The 20,289-nt window shown below is 57.0% G+C and overlaps 1 protein-coding gene across 5 annotated transcripts; it reads right to left on the reverse strand.

The window, feature by feature from the left end:
* Positions 1-483: 483 nt before the first annotated feature.
* Positions 484-18,802, reverse strand: BCL2L1 (BCL2 like 1). 5 transcript variants are annotated; one of them, XM_084217976.1, is made up of 3 exons: positions 18,703-18,802; positions 17,091-17,753; positions 484-2,194 (listed from the first exon to the last, which is right to left on the reverse strand). In XM_084217976.1, exons 2-3 carry the CDS (start codon positions 17,640-17,642, stop codon positions 2,057-2,059), a joined length of 690 nt encoding a protein of 229 aa, XP_084074102.1. In that variant the 5' UTR covers positions 17,643-17,753; positions 18,703-18,802; the 3' UTR covers positions 484-2,056. The 5 variants fall into 5 exon arrangements, with proteins under 5 accessions (XP_084074102.1, XP_084074101.1, XP_084074103.1 ...); XM_084217975.1 differs by lacking the exon at positions 18,703-18,802 and adding an exon at positions 18,551-18,649; XM_084217977.1 differs by lacking the exon at positions 18,703-18,802 and adding an exon at positions 18,347-18,361.
* Between the last annotated feature and the right edge of the window lie 1,487 nt (positions 18,803-20,289).

Here is a 20,289-nt window from a genome sequence, read left to right on the forward strand (position 1 = left end):
AAAGGGAAGGTGCTCCTTTGAAGGGTAGCCCCGGGAAAACGGGGGGGCTGTGGGTCCCAGTGAAATTGTGAGTCCCTTGCCCTCCTCCTCCCAATGTGACAATGGGTGCTGAGCCCATGTCCCCAAAACCAGCACCCCCAGCCCAGCTAAGAGCCTGCCCTGGGCTCTCCTGTCCCCATCACCCCTTAGTGTCACCCACCCCACCACCATCCCTCTGGGCCACAGCAAACTGCCCTTGGAGCACCCCAACCCTTTCCTGGGCAGGGAGAGGACCTCATTCCCATCCATCCATCCATCCATCCATCCATCCATCCATCCATCCATCCATCCATCCATCCATCCATCCATCCATCTATCCATCCATCCATCCATCCATCCATCCATCCATCCCACTGAAGCCAGCTCCTTTGGGCACGAAGTCTCTCAAATTCCCAATGATTGCAAAGACCACAGCACCAGCAGCAGCTCGAATGACAAATTTATTTGTGGATTCACCTCCACCTGCAAACCGAAGCGTTCAATGGGCTAATGCTAATCCTCGTGCTCCCCATGCGGGATCTGAGTGGCTCCGACATGAGGAGCGCGAGTCCGTGCTCAGTGGCCAAGTGAGCCCCTCTGGAACCTCCGGTTCTCCCCTCACCTCCATCCCAGCTTGGCCTCTGCAGGGAGCACGGTCCCACACATAAATACGGACAGACAAGATAACAAAAATAGCATTAATAGTATTCACAAATGAATTAAAAACTACTCGTATATGTACAGCAGAGCGCGGGCAGTATGTACACGGACAAGCTGTGGACAGCTGTGTCTGCCCGCGGTGGGCTCCGAAGGATGAGGGCGTTTATTCTGGAAGCTAATTTCAGCTCAAAGGCCGGAGGTTCCCTGCTCCAGCAGCAGTAGGAGCAGCGTGGGAATGAGGGGAAGGGAAGCCAGACACCTCAGTCACTGCATGCAGCCATCACAGCCACGCATGGGCACTGCCTGCACTATGGGACTGGGAACATGGGGAACAGCAGTGGAGAGGCCAACAGCTCCTTTTGTCCCCAAAGAGGCTCCCCAGAGGTGGAGATGGCTCTCAGCCAGTGCCAGCCCTCACTTCCATCTCCCCTGGGCTTGCTTCCCTCCTGTCTCATGAATCAGCTGCTCCCTGGGCTTTGCCACCCCTGTGAAGGTGCTTCCCCTGACCCTTTCAATCCCCAGCTCTGGACTCCTGGACACCACAGCCCCAGCTCTCTGCAAAGCCCTTTGTGCCAGGGACAAGCACTCTCCCCCTCTCCTTCCTCCTTCTTTTGCCAGCCCAGAGTAACAGGTTGGGAAGGGATGAGCACTGTCCCACAGCCATCTACATTTGAAGTGAGGAGGAGGAAGAGGACAAAGAACCCTTCAAACCATGCACAGCCCTGGGCCTGGCACACCATCCTCACCTGGGACATGCTGCAGCTCCCAGAAACTGAGTATGTGGGGAGAAAGGAATTCTGACCAAGGGCAGAGCCCCTCACCTCTGGCCTCTGCGTCCTCCTCTTGCTCCCCTGGCCACAGGGATGAGCTCTGACTGGAGAAGCAAGGACAGGATAGGGATGCTGCAGGGAAGCTCCTGCCTCTCCCTGGTGCCTGCACGTGCCAGAGACGGGGGCACGGAGCCTGACCCTTGCTCTGGCTGGGGAACTTTATATTAGTGACACATCTACACACACACGCACGCACTCACACATGCAAAAATAAGTGTTTATTCTCTTCCAAATTATTTGGAGAACCCTGCAGGGCTGGGACACCTTCTAGCCTGTGCCCCCTCCCAGCTGCTTGGATCTCCCCAGCGCTGGGAGCTGGTGGCTGAAGTGCTGCATTGGCCTCAGCGCCTTTAAAACACAACGGAACAGTAAATAAGACGGGCTACAATAAAAGGAGCTGGCGGCACGAGGGAGAAAACTCCACGGAGCAGGGTGCTCGGCCGGGATGGAGGGGCTGCCCCTGTGCCGGTGACGGTGCTCGGGAGCGGAGTGTAGTGGATGTGGCGGTGGAGGCGCAGCCGTCCCGGCTACGGGGGCTCGGCGGCGGCTCACTTGCGGCTCAGAAGGGATCCCAGCAGAAGCACTCCGGCCACCGTCGCCCCGGTCAGGAGCCATTTGTTGAAGGTCTCCTGGCCTTTTCTCACCTCGGCAGCAGCATCGTTCCCATAGAGGTCCACAAAGCGCTCCTGTGGAAAGAGGAGAGTGGTGAGCACGGGGGTGTGAGCAGAGCAAAGGGAAGGGCTGGCAGGAAAGCGGTGGTGGGGACCGGGCAGATGACAGATGCCTTGTGCTTCCTCGCTCTGAATCATGCACACAGGGCAAGGGGAGAAGCACAGTCATGAGAGAAGAGGATGCCAGAAAGGATTTGTGAGGAGAACACCACGCGGGCAGGGCAGGGGATGCATCACGTGCTCTTGGCTCTCTAAAATTAGCATCCAAGTGTGATAGAAATCATTGCAGTGGGAACCCGCTGGGCTCAATTCTCTGGCCGAGGCCTGTGGAAGGAGCAGCAGGGCTGGCACCCACAGCTACGGGAGCCCACAACGTGTATCCCCCCAGTGATTTTGTGTCCACAGTGGAGCCTCCCACCTCCCACTCCCACATCCTGGCCCTCGCAGGTTACTCCACAACACGAGCTGGATTTCACGAATCCCTGCGGCAAAGGCAGACATTGGGTCGCCAAGCTACTGCCTTCCCACGGCTTCAGGAGAGCAGGCCAAGCACGAGGCTTGGCCAGGAATGCAGTCACTCCGGCCCAGCTCGTCCGAGCCGGCTGCCTCCAGCAGCAGCAGGGGCTGGGAAGACCTCAGCCCATGGTAAGGAGACCTGTTGGGGTCTCTGAGCTGCACACGGCAGGGCAGGAGGGGTCCCTGGGTAGGCAGCAGAGAAACACGTGGCCCAGGATCTCTCAAGTTTATCAGGGCTGAGCAGGAGGCTCAGAGCTGGATGGAGAGGAAGCTGCGAGCTCCAGGCTCAGGGACTGCCAGCAGCTCAGCGTCAGCAGGGGCTCGATGCTGTCGCACCTTGAGCCCATCTTCCAGCAAGATCCCCAGTTTCCTGGTAAGTGAACGCAGTTCCAGTAACCCGGCTGCTCTGGGAAAGCAGAGATAAGCCCGGCTGACGCTGTCACGCCTCGCCACGGCCTCTGCGCAGGCAGGGGGAGCATTCCTGCCTGCCTGCTCTGCCAGCACTCTGCCTCCCACACCTGCCCACAGCCTGTGGTCGCAGGACTGCGGGGGTTTAGTGCCCAGGTCATGGCTGGCATCCAGTGCCTCTCTTCCATGGAACATGGTGCCAAGTTTCCCAGCTCCCACTGAACAGCCCCAGGATGGTCACAGCTTGTGGGGTATCTCCTCACCTTGACACATACCTGTGACCAAGCTCAGACAGTTTTCCAAAGCAGGGGGTGCAGCAGACCTGCATGCTTGCTCCCAGGGAGCTGGGCTGTGTCCCTCTTCATGGCCACAGGGGACCAGGTCCTTGATAAGCTGAGCACCTCAGCACCCGCCTCTACCACCAAAGCTCTTCTCCATCTCCCACCAGACACCTCCCACAGCTGCCTTCCACACCCCATGACCATGAGGAGGTACTCACAAACCCAAATGCAGAGTGTTGGTACACAGGGACTTTGCTAACTCACCCTGGAGCACGTCACTGCTGCCACCTCACTTAGAGTCCTCTTCAGGGGTATGACCGCCATCCCCATGACTCCCACCACCCACACAGAGTGGCAGAATGCAGCTCACTTCCTACCATGCCTGCCAGCTGGCATGGGATCTGTGTAGGTGTTGTACTGTGTCCTGGCCCTGCAGGAATGGGCAGGATGCAGGCAGATGCTGTCCAGGGAGAAAGGTGAGGGCTGCTGCCAGTCCACTCATCCAGGGAACAGTGAGTGATGTGCTGCAGGAGAGGGGCAGGAGCAGAGCCCAAACCCAAAAAGGAGATATTTTAAATTCTGGCACAGGAAATCCCTCTGCTGATAGGTGGTGATGAGTATGGAGCTGTGACAGGGCATGGCAGTGGCAGCAAACTGAAAGCAGGCTGGCAGGGATGGAGGGTACAGCAAACTGAGGCAGAAGGCACCCGTCCAAAAAACACCACCCCTACAACATTTGTGTCTGGGGAGACTTAGGTTGGATGTTAGAAAAAGGTTCTTCACCAGGCTGGCTGGGCATTGGAACTGGCTCCCCAGGGCAGTGGTGATGGCACTAAGCCTGAACCAGAGTTCAAGGAGTGTTTGGACCACACTCTCAGGCACATAGTGGGATTGCTGGGCTGTCCTGTGCAGGGCCACGAGTTGGACTTGATGATCCTTGTGAGTCCCTTCCAACTCAGCATATGTTTTGATCTTTCAGTGCTAGGTCCTTCACTCCAGGGCTGGTCCTTTCCTTGGACACACATCCCACCCACCTGCCCACAGCACCTGAGGCTGTACAATGCTCAGCTGGACGAAGGCGGCTGCATCCTTGTGACGTATTCCCCAGAAGATCTGCTCTCCTCAGGGATTGAGTACAACCTGCCCCACTGAGAGCCCCACACATCTCCGCAGGCTCCTCCTGACCCACAGCAGGGATGTCCCCACTGTGCCCAGGAAGGCTGCAGTGTTGGAAGGGCCACACATCCACCCAGCCTCTCCGTGGGGCAGGCACCAGGAGAGGCCCCCCCGGCAGGGCAGGGAGCCAAGGAGGGCTGGCAGCCGGTTCTTCATGCTGCTTTTTCCATGGCATGTGGTGCCTTTGGGGAAAGGCAGTTCCAAGAAGCCCTTGCTTCCAAGAAAAGGAAGTGTTTGCTGAAGGAGAGATAAATGGTGCACAGTGAGCACAGAGCTATCGGCTGCTACAGGCGGAGAGGAGCACAGCCAGAGCCCGGCACAGGCAGGGAGGGACGTGAGCCCCTCTCCTTCCCTTGGGAAGGGAGCAGCAGCTGCTGGAGCCACAGTAGGGGACCCGAGGAGAGTCCCTTGCCCTTCCCCCGGGAAACCACCCTAAGAGCTGTGATAGCTCAGCCTCTGCACAACTTTGATCCCAGATGTGTCCCCTGGGAACCAGATCCCAGACCAGAGGGAGTGGGAAAACAGGCAGGGAACGTCCTCCCTGCCCATGCTGGGAGTGGGTTGAAGGTTAGGGAAAGGCAGCTTGCTCTGTTCCCACACCATGCCGGGCCTCGGCCACTCTGCACCTGAAGCCCAGCACTCCCAGGACTGATCCCGACCTCTGCGGCCTGGTGTTTGGATCTCGGGCTTGCCCAGACACGTCCAGATATTTCAGGCCTCCCCCAGTCACCTTTATCTGAGAGGAAATATTTGGAATTCCTGAGTTGATCACAAGGACTGTGGTAGCAACAGCATGTCATGTCTCAATCTGTGGGCCTGTTCCACCACAGAGGACAGGCTGTTCCATCAGAACGGCCGTCACATCCCCTTCCCCACCCCGGGTGACTGACATGTCCGAGAGGAGGATGTTCCACAGCAGGCAATGAGTAAGCAGTGATCTTATTTCTATGCAAGAGGCAATCCCCAGCCTTTGTCTCTCCTCTCCAGTGCTGGGGAAGGAACCCACATTTTCCTGTTGAAGCCTAAAACATCACTTGCTGGAGGAGCTGGGGCAGGGCATTCTTCTCTCCTGCTGCACATGCTGCTTGCAGTAGGCACAGAACCTGGAGAGTCCAGCTCCACCCCACCCCTAGAGCTGGGGCAGGGAGGTTCTGCAGTGCCAAAAGTTCTCTGGACACTCACAGAGCCCCAGTCTGCAGCCCAGCACTGTGGGGATGCAGCAAACATTTAAACAGTGCCCACATACAACTCTGTGGCAAAAAGGCAAGAGCAGCAGGCCTGACCTGAAGTGCTCTGTCTCAAGTGGGAGAGCAGACTAAAGAAGCAGGACTTCTGAGACACTACTCACATCCTAGCCTAGGAAGGGGAACACCAAAAATTTGAGGCTCTCATTTGTTTGGCTGGTTTCATTCACCAGTGCTGCCTGCGCGGGAGGGAGAACAGTTGCTGGATCCCATTCAGGGCGAGCAGAGCAGAGCAGGTTCCTCTTTCAAGATAAGCCCCAGCACTTGGGGAAAGAGGATTCGGTGACACTGAGCCATGAGGGCAGGTGAAGGAAGCAGATGTGGGCAATAAACTCCCATCTGGCCTCTGGTGAAGCAGGAGAGCAGAGAGGGGAGGGCTCTGGCAGTTTGGGGTTCAAAGCCTGCCCTACACAAGGGGGTGAGGGGTATGGAGGTCACTGAGATACCAGGACAAAGCTCTGAAAACTGGCAGAGAAGATCCAGGCTCTACTGGGAGTATCCAGGTGAACTTGGTCAAACTTTGGCATGGAGACTTGGACTCCAGCAGGAGCTTTGGAGCTTCCCCACGGCTCCAATACCCAGCCAGCCCGGTGAGACAGATACCCCCTGCATCCACCTCAGCATGCACAACAGCCTTTCCAACCCAAAGACCCTGATGTGTTTTAGCAAAAATGATCTGGTTCCCCAGAACCTCTCGTGGGATAAGTCAGCATTGTTCCCAGATGGATCAACAGAGCTATGGGGAGGTTAAGTGCCTTTCCCAGAGCTGTGTGCGAGCCAGCAGCATGAGCCACAGCATCTGACTCCCAACCCAGGCATTCTCATCACGAGGCAATGTTTCCCTTGAAAACAAGGCTGTTTCTGTTTTACCTTCACCATAAGTACAGCTGTGTTCCTGCTCAGAGGTCTAACAGCAACCGCCGGCCGGGAGCAGAGTCATCTGGATGACCAGACATTTGTTAATGAGATGCTGGGAACAGTTCTGTGCTGAGCAGCAAGACAAGGAGGGAAAAGAAAGGCAGCAGCTCAGCACAGACCACAACAAAGCCCTGCATCGACAGCAACCTGCTCCCAGAGCCCCTTTGGGCTGCCAGCTCACCACATGGGGCTGGCATATGCGAACCTGGAGGTGAAGCACAGGGGAGAAAAGGCAGCTGAGAGCTTTAAGAATAAAAGAAAACATAAGTATTCCCAAAGGCTGCCACTGGGATCCTGTAAACACAGCTCTGTGGGTCCCTTTGTGATATGAATGGAAGAGACATCCTAGGGGTTCTCCCTCTGCCCTGCTCCCCCTAATGCTGTATCCACATGTGGCCCCCACCACTCCCAGCCCTGAAAGGAGGGCAGCAGGGACAGAGTGTGACTGCAGAGGTCGCAGGACTGCCTGCAGTGCTGGGCAGTGGAGGTCAAGGTGAGCACCTGACTCAGGAGCATGGCAAGGGAACCTGCCATCCAAGGCAGGTCTGACCTTCCACATAGAAACACAGATCCTAGAATGGTTCGAGGGGACCTTAAAGATCATCTAATTCCAATCCCCCTTCCACGGGTACAAAAGATCTGCAGCTTCACTCCACTGGTCCCCACCAGCAGCCCCAGGCAGGCTCAGAATGGGGTGGGGAAGGGGCTCTGGGACACAGAGAGAGGAAGGGGCTCTGGGGACAGCAGCTGCAGGTGCAAATACTCCAGAGACTCAGCTCTAACTGTTATGCAAATGGTGACCTCCAGGGAAGCAGCTGCTGATCTCCATGACAATGGCAGGGAATGCCACCCACCCACTGCCCCTCCTGCCTTTCCTGCCCTTGGAGCTGGTGCTGGGGTGTTGTGGACCCTGGGGTGCTGGCCCTCCCCAAATCCCAGGACATTCATCGAAACCTGCGACTGGGAAGGAGGCAGCCATAAATTCAAAACAGTCAGTTAAATATAAGAACACCCCCTTTTCTTTCTCTTCTCACTCGGGCTTTGCTGTGGGACTGTAGCTTGGGGGTCCGGCAGGGAAGCTATCCCTTGGGCCAAAGCCCAGCAGACCTGCAGGGCTCCAACCTAGTCCAGGCCAGAGCCAGCTCTTTTCTAACCAGAAACAAACCCTCACTAGCACATTCCAGCCCTAATCCTTGCCTCGGCAGCCTTCTGTCAAACTGGTTTCATCACCGGCTCCAGGGAACCTGCAATAACCCCACACCATTCAGCACAATTTCAGCGTTTTCCAAATACATGAAAGAGGCTACGGTGACAGCTGTAACCCCCGTCCCTGCCCCGGGAGACTGCTGTGCACAGCACGAGATGGAGAGCAGGGAATTGCGCTCTCCGTTCCAGAAATCTGCTGAAACATTCATGTGTATTAAAGCCGGAGACGATGTGAATGACTAATCCATTTGCATCCATCTTTCATCAGTATTCCTCCCAGAGCTAACCAGGCTGAGGGCTCCCGAAGGTGCCACAGCCCTGGCCAGCACCAGGCTGCTCTGCTCGGGAGGGCAGGCGAGGATGGCAGGAGACACGGCTCTGGTACAAAGGCACAGCGAAGAACACATTGGCTGAGCCGGATCCACTCAAGAGATTAGCACCTGCTGGGAATGGGATTGTTTTCCAAAGGGCATTAAGTGGAATAGTCCGAGGAAAGACGGTCTCTCTGATGCTTCTCCCCACCGGACAGATGGTGTCTGAGCCCCGCAGCAGAGCAGCCTTTGTGCGAGGGGCGCGCTCGGGGGGCAGGGAAGGCTCCTGCTTTCATGTCCCGGTTATCTGCCGCCCGCAGGGCCAGGGAGCAGAGGGCCGTGGCCAGCTCACTGTGCCGGACAGCACCTCCGCAGGGCCACTGGCACCCAGGGAACAGAGCTCAATTTTCACCTTGTCATTGCTCTTCCTGGACGTCAGAGCTCCTGTGCAATCGTGCCCTTGTGTAACCGTGGGGAAACCTGTGCCGGGGAGACGTGCCATGCTCACGTGTGCCCGGCTGCCGAGCCACGTTCCCTCCTGCCAGGGAATGAGTGGGCGATGCTGACAGCTCTTTCTGGTCCTCACCCGCACCGTGAGCCTCACCAAACCCACCCCACAGGGAAAGCTGGTGTTACCGGGGCTCAAGGGAGCCAGGCTGGGTGCAGGGATGGTCCCTAGAGAAGACAGATCCTGGGGAAGAGCTGCCTGGATCTCCTGCCTCAGCCTGTCGTCCATCAGCATCCTGGAGGAGCGACAGCCAAGCTTTACCACTTCCCACTTCAGCCCCGGCACCTCACGAGGCTGCTGGAATTCTTACATGCCACTTGAATGAAAAAGGGGAAAGGGTGGAGGTGCAGGAAGAGGAGGAAGATGTGCTCATTCTGTTTTCACTTCCTGTTAGTTCCATGAAATCTCAAATTATTCAAGCCACAAAGTCCCTTTTAGCAAAATCCTTGCTGACTTGAGGGCAGGAAGCACAGTAGGCAGCTGATGCAGCAAACGCGAGAGAGAGCAGTGCAGGATGAGAAGGAGACTTTGTGCTCTGCCCTGGGCTCCTCCATGCATGTTGTTGCATGAAATAATCACTGGCTGGTGCACTGGAAGCTTCTAAATGAGGTCAGTTGCTCTATTAAAAGACATTAGCTCTCCAGCAAGTTTAATACACTGGTGAGCCACACAAGCATAGAACGAAGGCACTTGCAACACTCCACGATGGCTGATTTACAGGTAGCAACACCTCATTTTCTCCATATGTAAGTCATATGTCGCACAGGCACTACCCAGTGCCACACACACACAGAGCCAGCACCCACACCCCAGCCCAAACCCTGAGCCAGCTCACCACAAGTCACACACAGAGAGTAATGCCACGTACTGCCACCAGACGTGCTCCCTGCACAACACAGGCAGTGTCCTCAGTCTTCCACAGCTTCCATGGTGGCACAAACCAGAGAGATGGGCAAATGGGACTGGTACTGTTCAGAGGAGCAATGCAGACAGCTGGCCTGCTCCACCTGATCATGGCACTAGCTGCATTCAAACCAAACCAGCTCCATGCCAGCCTAGACCTCTTCTCTGAGCTTCACAAAGAGCCCTTCATCCTCCAGCAGAGAAGAAAAGCCTTCCATGTTCTTTCAGAAGGCAGTCAGCTCCAGCAGCTCCCTTTCAAATCCTACCCCAGGAGCCAGGTCACTGCATGGCTCTGCCCATAGGCCCCTTGCACAGTCCCGGCGTGAACAGCTCCAGCTCCTGCTCCAAGCCCTGCCTGCTGCCAGCTTGTCACGTTTTGGAGTATTTGATTTCACTCTTAAGAGCACCTGTCTGGCAGTGGTACAGGCAGGGAGAACCTGCCTGCTCTTTGTTCTTGGCCAGGCAGAGCACAGAGCAGGACACCTGCCTCAGTTTCCCTCTGAGCACAGGTGCAGGGCTGTGAGCTGGGGAACTCTGGGTCCATCCTAGATCACAAATGGGGGCTGAAAGGCTGAGCCCAGCCCTGCTCCCACCGGAGAGTCCTCATCTCCAGGGCTCATCTCCCCAAGCAGGATACTGATGCCAGGAGCTAGCTACTAATTGGATCTACTTAAATCAGCAGCTACGTCTGCAGACACAGCTGAAACACAAGCTTGAGCAGGAAGGAGGATAATGCAATAAATTCAAACAGCTCTCCCCAAGGGAATCGCACAACCCCCTGAAACTTCCCTCTTTGCAGATACAGCCCATTACCCTTCCCTGGGCCTGCTGTGCCAGTGCAGAGGCAAGCAGCAGTCGAAAAAGTAACCAGCCCAAAGCCCCCTGAAACACCAAACTCCCCCAGCTTCCTGCTCCCAGCAGCAGAGGGAAGGCAGACCCGTTACAGCACAACATTCTAACAGTCCCCGTGGCCACGGGAGCCTCTCTGGTTAACGCTCTGAATCCTGCTCCTCCCTCCCTCCCTCGCTACCCCGGAGGCAGGCAGCGGCGCTGAGTGCACTGGGTTTCCCATTAAAGAGATCCTGAGAGACAGCACTGGGCTGGTACACGTGAGCACGTGTCCGAGAGAAGACACGGGCGGCTGGAGAGATGCTGGCTGCACACGGAGCTGCAGCGGGCGTTCCCGCCTGCAGGCAGTCCTTCCCAGCACTGCTCAGCCCTCCGATTCTTTTTTTGCTAACTAAATTAAACATGAGGATAAAATAAGCAAAATACCTAAAAATAAAAAATAAACCGAGCATTTCTACAGTACAACTAGGTCACAGCTCCCCAGCATGCGAGTTGTGGCAGCCACAGCTCAGCCCCTTGAATCTCCCGGGTTCAAAACTGACATCTCTCTTAAAAGGCTGCTCCCGAAACCCACACCTGCTCTCCGGTGAGCCCAGCTGGAGCCATCTGCTAACGGCTCTGCCTCCCAGCAGCCCTCGGCACCCTCGTTCCGCTGGGCTGTTCTGCTGTGGCAGAGTAACCCTTCTCCCCACCTGACCACGATGGGCGCCAGCCCGCGCCCTGAGTCTGCCCCGCTGCCCCCCTGCATAGATGCCCTGTGAGAGAAGCTCTCCCACGCCTCTGGAATGCATATTCCCTAACTTGAGCTCTTGGCATCTCAAGAGTGATTAGGAGCAGGACTTCAGAGAGATCTTGCACCAAGAACCCCTCCCGCACATCCTTCCAGGTGAGGAGCAGGGAGGAGGAAATTTCCCTGTCCAAGGTCAGGGCAATGAAGCAAGGAATGCCCTGGCACTGAGGGACACTGCTTCCCTTTCATGTCTCCAATCTTTAGTGGCTCAGAACAATAGTGTTTAAGAGCAACATCCCTCCCTTGTGGGAGGGTGGAGCAGGAGAGCAGAGGGTGGAGGAGAGTGGCTGCTCTCCTGCCACCCTCAGTGAATACCTTCGCTCTGAATCAGCAGGTAGGTCAACATCCCGGCTGCTCTGGGGTCCCCAGGGGAGACAGAGCAACTGCCCCTGGCCCCCTTCTGCTCCCACAGCAGAAGCCACCATTAATCCCTCGCCTCTCGGTTCAGCAGGTCTGCAACACTTCTACAACTGATATCCATCCCTTCCCTTCCCCCAGCTCCTCCTGGGAATACTCTGGCTTTACAGCTAGTGGGGAAAGCTGCTAGAGAAATACTCCTTCTCAAGATGGGACTGTGCTTACAGCCATCAGCTGCTTGGTAAAAGCCAAAGGAAACCAAACCGTCTCAGCTTCAGCAAAAGTCTCAGAACACCACACCACCATTCAGCTGCACCCAGTGTGTGCCGCAGGCGTGTTGCTGCTCCCGGGGGGAAAACCATGTACACAAACCACACCAGAGCTCCACGGAAATCAGGCACAGCAGCCCAGACACACACAGAAAGCTGCAGCTTCCACTGGGGAAAAGAGAGCTCCCACCCACCCTTTCTGCTGTGCTGGGACACCCCACTGCTGCTGAAGCAGAGAGACCCCGGGCAGCGCTCCAGGGACGTGGCTCCAGCGTCAGAGAGGAGCAGGATGAGCAGGCGGAATGACATTACTGAGAGCAGCTGTGAACACAGAGCAGCAAGAAACAGTTTGTTAATTATTTCACAGGTCTTTTTTTAAATGACACTCAGCTCTTCGGATTAAAGAGCCTCGGAGTGCTTTACGAATCAGAGTTGCCAGTGGCTCCCCTGGGAGTGAAGGAAATGCTATCCCTTTCGCTCAAAGACCCTGAGGTTAAGTGGGCTGCTCTGAGCCACAGCCAGCCACGGGCAGGAGTTTGGCTTTCCAGGCGCCTGCTGTAATCACAGATCTAAGGAACGTAATCAAACTGCACCACACACCGAGAGGCAGCAAGGAAAACAGGCAGGGCCCCAAAGAAGGAGAACGAGTAAAGGGGGTAAAGAGCAAAGCTCTGAAATCAGCCTCTGCATTGCTCTTGGTCTAGCGGCAGGAATGCTGCTGTGGGCCGGGCAGGAAGCTGCAGTGGAAGTCATTCCAATGGCATTTCCTGGAGAGCACTGCAGAAAAGCCTCCCAGGTCGAAGGCTGGGTGAGGAGCTGCCAGGGATCTGCACGCTGAGCCCAGATCTCCAGCTGTCAGTGAGGATACAGCTACCTGGGCTGGTTGCTCGAGGCAGGACAGCCTGAGTCAGGACACTGCTGGCACCACCCACAGCCATGGAGGAATAGCCAGGACTCTGAAGGGACATGGGCCTCCACTGGCAGGAGGACTATTTTTTTCACCCCATGCAGGTGATGACAGTGAGGCCATCGTCTCAGCTGCAAGGGATCAAGGCTGTAAAATAATCACTGAGGACAAAGTGCAAAGCAACAGTACAGCTGAGCACCACAGACCAGGTTGCTCCCAGCCACATCCAACCTGACTGTGAACACTTCAAGGGATGGGGCAGCCACAGCTTCTCTGGGCAACCTGTGCCAGTGTCTCATGAACCTCACAGGGCAGAGAACCTTCCTAATACCCAATCTAACTCTGCCCTCTGTGAGTGGGGAGGAATTCCCCCTTGTCCTGTTACTCCATGCCCTTGTCCAAAGTCCCCCTCCACCTCTGCTGGAGCCTCTTCAGGCACTGGAAGGGAGCCCTCTCTCCTCCAGGCTGAAAATCCCAATTCTCTCAGCCTGAGATGAAGCCAAAGGATTCATCTTCAAGCATGGCCTTGGCTATGCTCAGTCATTTCCAGTGAGTCAGTTCTGCTTCACGTTGACCACCACATGGAACAAATGGCTGTGATCTCAACCAGGATTAGAAGTGCCAGGGCATCACCAAAACCCAACCTGTAACACTCAGAAGGGCAGAACTCTGGCAAACCACACTCCCAGGAAATGTGGTAGTGGCAGGGGCAGCTTGTGCAGCATATCTGGGACACAAGGCCAAAAAGCATTTTCAAAGAGCTGAGAATCAAAGTCTAACTTTCAACCTGAAACCATCGAGGAGCTTGGAGCCAGAGCACAGGACGAAATCCCAGCTGTGTGTTGTCACATGACCCAGGCTGAGTCATTTCCTATCATTCAGAAAAAAAATTTAAAAGACAAAAATGAGCTTGCTATATTGACATGTTCAAAGGGTTTTCCCCAAAAAGAATCACAAGCTTTTAATCCTCTGCAGGGTGACACAATACATGTCCCAGCACACCAAGTCCTGTGTGGCCAGGGTCAACTGTGATCCCAGGAAGCACTGAGCCATTGCAGGAAGTAGTTCATTTTCCATCAGCCTAGTACAGTTTGTTGGGATTCATATATCACAGACTGATGCTAAATGTGCTACTTGCTCTCAGTTCTAGCCTGATGAAGCCCCTTCATGTGGGTCCCCACCATATGCCCCACAAACCTCTTGACTCTATATCCACAGATCTAACTCCAAGCTCATTCAGAAAACCCTCTTTAAATCTCACTCTGAATGTGGATTTAGCCTTGAAGGAAAAGCTGTCATGCACTGGAGGGTCACAGCCAGGAAGGAACTACTGCTCACTTTCCTTTCTCAAACAGATTAGGCACGGTCAGTACATCTCTGCCTGCCAGGCTCTCTCCCGTTCACCCTGCACTTCCCCCTCTTTCCTTCCCACTCACCAGATTTCTCTCTCCACAATTCCCAATCCCTGCTGGCACCACCATTTCAACTTCACAGCTAGTGGGACCTGGTCCTGGTCAAAGCAACTGGCCCAGGAAAGCCTCCTTTCTGGATCTGATGGCTTGCAGCAGCTCTCTTCTGGCTGGTTATTAAATGCTCCCCTTGGGTTGCTCTTGTTTGTTTGTTTTCCCAGTGCCAGATTGCAGAGCAGAGGGCAAACCAAGGCAGAGCCAGTAAATGTGACAAAACACTTCTATGTTAACGTTATGGAGCAAGATTTACTATTTCCCCTTGCCTCAAAACTCGATTTCTCAAGAGAACTGCTACAGCCCAGCACACAGCAGCCTCCAAAGGCACCTGCACCCCATGGCCCTCCTATGCTGCCTTTGTTCCACTGGTGGGGAATGAAACAGAGCTTCCTACACGACTGGGCTGTGCAGCACTTGCTATGGAGCCATGCTCCTTCCCTCTTTTAGAGGGGCTTTCCAGGAAGAGAAGTGCTGCACTGCTCCAAAACACAAACCACCTGGGCCCTGCCAAGCAGGCCTGCCAGAACTTGCATCTCTCTCACCAGGACCTGCCTGCTACACCTCTCGGGAGTGCTTTGTTTGAATGGGACAGGCTCTAACAGCTCCAGTGCACCAAGCAGACTCCCTGTGCAAACACGGCGGCAGGAGAGGGATGGCTCCATCACAGCCAGGGCAGGGTGGCACTCCTCTTGCAGGGAGAGCTGGCAGAAGGCCAACGGCTTTTTCCCTGCAGCTGGAATCGAGACTGAAGGAAAGCAAAGCATCCCCACACATACCCCACACGTGAGGCACTCAGGAGCTCTTATGGCCTCTGTCCCTTGGTGTGGAGTGGCATGGCTTCCTACAGGAAGGAACATGATGAAAGCTGAGAGTGGAAGAAAGCTACAGCCAAGATGTCAAATGAGCACTTAGGGTTTGCAACAGGCTAGCAGCAGCTACACTGCCCAGCTCTGGTTTTTGGTGGCTGGTGGTGTGGACTCCCCACACTCCAGCCTTCACCACCCTGCCTAGCTTCCATTCAGCTCCCAGCATAGCCCAGGCAGCAGCACAGCCTGGGCAGGGAAGTTAAAAGCCCGGTTCAAGGTTAGAACAAGAGAGCAAGGCGGTCCCCTGAGTGGGAAACGGCATTTTTCAAAGAGAGAGCTGGTGGGCGGGTCAGATAGAGAGGAGTCCTGACCCTTCTGCAATCTGTTGAACAAATATTTGTTCCAAACAATTAATTTAGAGACAGACACAAAAAAATTGAAGAGTCTGAATCGTGATGGTTGGGGGTGGGGAACAGAGGGAGGAGGTGTTTGATTCCCCACAAGCAGGGACCAGTGATTTTCCACCAGTGATTTAATCTAAATCCCCCAGAGAGTTCATTTACAAAAAATCAGATTGCATTATCGCCTAGGTCTCCAGGATACAACCCAATCCGTCACTAACAGCAACAGCCACACTAGCTTGGAAACCTCAGTTTGATCACTTAATTCCAAAACTAATCTGTGGTTCTAAAAGCCAAAAGCAGAGGGAGGGGGAAGGAACTCTGTATTTGGCCAGGGTTATCTGCAGGATGAGAGAGCTAATGGGGCACATACAGCCAGATGAAATGGCCAGCAGATCCTGGGCTATTAATCGAAACCAAGCTCCTCTCCTTGCCTAAGCAGCCCCACCCAGGCAGTGCCCCAGGGAGGTCACATTCCTGGAATTTTTTCACCCTTCCTGAGCCAGCTCCCTCCCCTTGCGTGCACCAGCTCCCCTTCTTCTTCTCTGTGGTCCCCCGCATTGCTGGCACGGGGAGCTGGGGAGAACCTCTTCTCTGCAAGGAGGGTGCAGAGCACAACGTTGGGCTCAAAGGCTCCTGTCCCCTTCCCAAAATGCTGGGCTCTGCCAACGGACTGCAAGCTGGAGAGGGCCGAGAGGCCTCAGCTCCCAGCAAGGAGGCAATTCCCCACCGTTTAGATGCCAATGCCTGACAGCATGAACTCTTTCCAGTGGGAACCGGTAAAGGTTACAGCAGCAGGGAATCGCTAAGATGCAGAAGCCAAATGAAAACTCAGACATCTGTAGGTCATATACCTCCCGCCGGCAGTCCCAGGCTGCACTGCACAGCCGGACCCGGCATTTCAAGAATGCTTCCTGAAGAAATGCTTATTCATGTTAATACCTCACCACTGAGAGCTCCCAGGGTTTGCTGCTGGGGCAGCTGGGAGCACTGCTCCCTGCCAAGGGAAAAGCAGCTGCAGGCTTAGCAGCTCCCCAGCACAGAGGTTGCCTCCACCTCAGCCCTGGCTCCCACCACATCAGCTCAGACAGTCCCAGAAGCCCACCCAACCACCGAGATCTGCTGTGGGATTCACTTCACCATGAGCAAGGCAAAAGCTGTTTCCAGAATGAAGAAGTAGCTGTTACCTCAGCCAGCCCACCACAACACTGCCTTGGAGAGGAGGAAGCTCCACTCCCTGCTATTAATGACACCGGGAATATGCCCCAGAGCCAGGGCTCTCCTTGAAGAACAAGCTTGGATGACATTAGATTTCCAAAGGCTCTTGGAAAAACAGGTCTTTTACATAACATCCAGGGAGGAGAAAAAGCAGGGATGAAGACATACAGCGCCAACATGGTGGGCTGACCCTCTTGGGAGAGTGTTTAGAGCACTGAAGGCAAGACCACACACCCCTTTATCCTCCCTGCAAGGGGTAGGACAAGCTCTAGCACAAACATTGCAGGGAGCTGTGCTCCGGTTTGACCGGCCCCACTGCAAGCCTGGAGCGAGGGAGGGCACGGGCAGCCGCCCCCAGCACACAGAGGTGTTCTTACCCATCCGCCATTCTCCTGGATCCAGGGATCTAAGTGGTCGGTCAAGTACGTGGTCATCCAAGACACGATGCGTTTCACCAATACCCGCATCTCCTTAACAACGCTCTCCACGCACAAGGCTCCTCCGAAGGAGAAGAAAGCCACGATGCGGCCCCAGTTCACTCCATCGCGGAACAGTTCGTTCACTACCTGCTCAAAGCTCTGATACGCCGTGCTGGGAGTGATGTGGAGCTGGGAAGTGAGGTCGCTGAACGCCCGCCGGTACCTCAGCTCAAACTCATCCCCCGCCTCTCTCAGCGCCTGCCTCACGTCGGCTGCTCGACGGATCTCATGGACTTCGAGGCTGCTCTGGTGCACGGTGGCTCCGTTCACTATGTGGCTGGTGGCTGCGTGCCAGGAGGGGCTCCCGTTGAGGACCCCGTCCATCTCGTCCTCCCCTGCAAAGTCAGTCCTGTTCTCATCCTCCTCCTCCAGCTGACTCCAGCTGTACCCTTTCTGTGAGAGCTTGTAGGAAACAAAGTCAATCACTAACTCCCGGTTACTGCTGTACATTTTCACACCTGGGATGCCCTCAATGAGTCCATGGTCCGGAGCACAAGCAGATCAGCACTTAGCAGGTCCCGACTCTGCTCCTCTTCCTCGCGACCGATGGAAGCATCTGACCTTAGCACAGAGGAGGAGAGAGGCACCGAAACGGTTAATGCCACAGCTCTTAGATGCACCCGCGCCATTACCACCGATAGCTTATCGTTATACTGAGATCACCCGGCAGCTCTACGCCGAGACTCAGGGCCACCAGATTGAAGCCGCACAGAGAACCGACCACAACGCCCCCTCCCCCGGAAAGCAGCCTCGAGCCCCGGGAACCCCCACGCTCGTTCCGAGCAGACCCCAGATCTCACCGGGTGCGGGTTGCGCCTGGCAGGCCGGCTGCGGGCCGGGGCGGAGGCGGTTCTTGTTCTGCTGGAGCTTCGGGTCGGCCCGGAACGCGACAGCACCGCCCCCGCCTCGCCCCGCCCGTTAAAGGGCCCGGCGCCTCCGCCCCCTCCGCCGGCGTTACCCAACGGCTGCAGTGGCGGCAGCGGGCGGGCAGCGCTACCCAAGAATCACGGCAACCCCAGGGCGGCTCAGTTTGACGGTAACCGCAGCCCCCGCCACCCCGAAGCCCCTCACTCCCCGCAGGCGGGGAGGATAAACGGCTGAAACCGGCGAGCGCTCGTCACCGCGGGAGCCGCCGCACGGCCCTGCGTCCTTACAGCAGCGATTCCAGTCACGTTTAGCGGCGCGCTGCCGCTGGGGCCGGGACGGTAACACGCCGGGCAGCGGCAGGTGGGAGCGCCGCAGGGGGTAGCCGGTCCTCCCGGCCACCGGACCGCTTCCCCCGGACCCCCGAACCGCCCTCCCCAGTCACCGGATCGCGCCCCCCCCCAGTCACCGGACGACCCCACCGGTCGCCGTACCTGGGGGGCGGGGCCGCGCACGAGGGCCGACACGGCGCCCGCGCGGCCGACACGTCAGCCAATCATCGACCAGGAGGGGCGGGGTCCGGCTGCGGCCTCTCCCTTTGGCTGAGCCGCACGTCACTCAAGGTTTACCCTACCCCGCCCCTCACCTCAGCGCACGACTGAGGGTCCGCGTCCTTCCCGGCTCTGCCGCGCGGGCCCGGCTGGCAGCGACGCCGGAGGTCGTCGGGAGCCCTGCCGGGCCTTGGCTCGCTCAGCAGTCCCGGGATTTCTTCCACATCCCGCGCCGAGCGGCCGGGGGGGGTGCGGTAGGGTGGGAGGGGGCAGCAAGGAGGCGGTGCGCATGCGCACAGCGCCTCGAGGCTGGGCGAGGAGCGTCGGTTGGACTGCACGGGGGCACGGTGCGCACGCGCCGTGCCGGCTGGGCCGGTGCGCAGGCGCGAAGGTGCCCGGCGGAGGGCGGAGCTCTGGCGCCCCCTGCCGGCCTTTGCGGGGTCAGTTTAGGCCTCCGCTCTCACCGCGCCCTGCGGACACGGCCCTGCTGCAAACCCCTCACAGCAGTCCGGGACTAACGTGGGGTGTTTTGTGTCTCCACAGTACTCAGGGAGCCCATGGCGGGGTTGTGAGGGGAGGTTTATGCGGGTAGTGCTGGAGCAGTGAAAGCGCCAGTGGCAGCCGGGGCCTGCCCCACCGTTAACGCCTGGCTACCCATCCCTCTACAAGGCTACCCATCCCTCTGCAAGGCCGCGTTTATGCAGCACTTGGGGTCGATAACGCCACTGCGCAAAGGGCACTTTTTCCTCACAGCATCGAGAAACCTAGCCAGTTTTACCAGGCGGTGTAAGCCTGGCCCAGCAGTCAGAAAGGCTGATTTTCTGAGGAGCAGCGGATGGAAGCCGGGCAGCGGACACTGATACAGCCGCAGAACCACAGCCCGGCTCCGGTAAGCTCCTGCCCAGCCCGCGGCCGCACCGGCTGACACTGGCTCCGGGGACCCGCCCACCAACAGCTGATAGGCCGCCCAGAACGACAATGAAAGCATCACCTTTTCTGATTGGTCTGGTGTGTCCCGCAGTGCGTTATGGGAGTTATGGTTCGGTTCTCGCCCAGTTATTGTGGCGCCGTGCAAGCACGTACTACATTTCCCGTCAGGCTTTGCAGGGAGAGCGCAACTGCATTGCTCAGCGTCCGCTTATCCGGGTCCTCAAGCGGTCCAGCCAATCAGCGCGCCTCAAAGGGCCTGTGCCAGGCGCTGATTGGTAGATTCGGACTGCCGAGCCCTGTTTGAAATCCGTTAACGGCGGCGGCAGAGGCGCCGCGCGGAGTGGCGGCGGCGGCGCTGCTGAGGTGAGTGCGGGGGTACCGGCCAGGCGCCCCTGGCCTCGCCCCTTTTTCTCCGACCCACGGCCCTTCCCTATATCTGGTCGGTCGCTCCGGCCGTGGCGAGGCTGTTCCCCGGGCCTTCTCCGAGCCCAGGTATTAGTAAGGGGACCAAGGGCTCGGCTGGGAAACGGAGGCGGAAGGCGGCTCCGGCCGCTCAACCCGTGGCCAGAGCCGCTGTCACGGTGCCTGGCGGGCGGGCTCGTAACGGAGCCCCGGGGACTGATTGCGAACCCCTCGTTCCCCGTGGAAGCCGAGCCCAGAGCCCGCGGTCGGTAACGGGAGGAGCTGCCGTGGTGGGGGGGATGGGTTCCCGGTACTGCAGCGCCAGGCGTGTGCCTTACGGTGGGGTGGGT

This window comes from Fringilla coelebs (assembly GCF_963513975.1).
Source record: "Fringilla coelebs genome assembly, chromosome: 18".
In the NCBI taxonomy this organism is placed as follows: domain Eukaryota; kingdom Metazoa; phylum Chordata; class Aves; order Passeriformes; family Fringillidae; genus Fringilla; species Fringilla coelebs.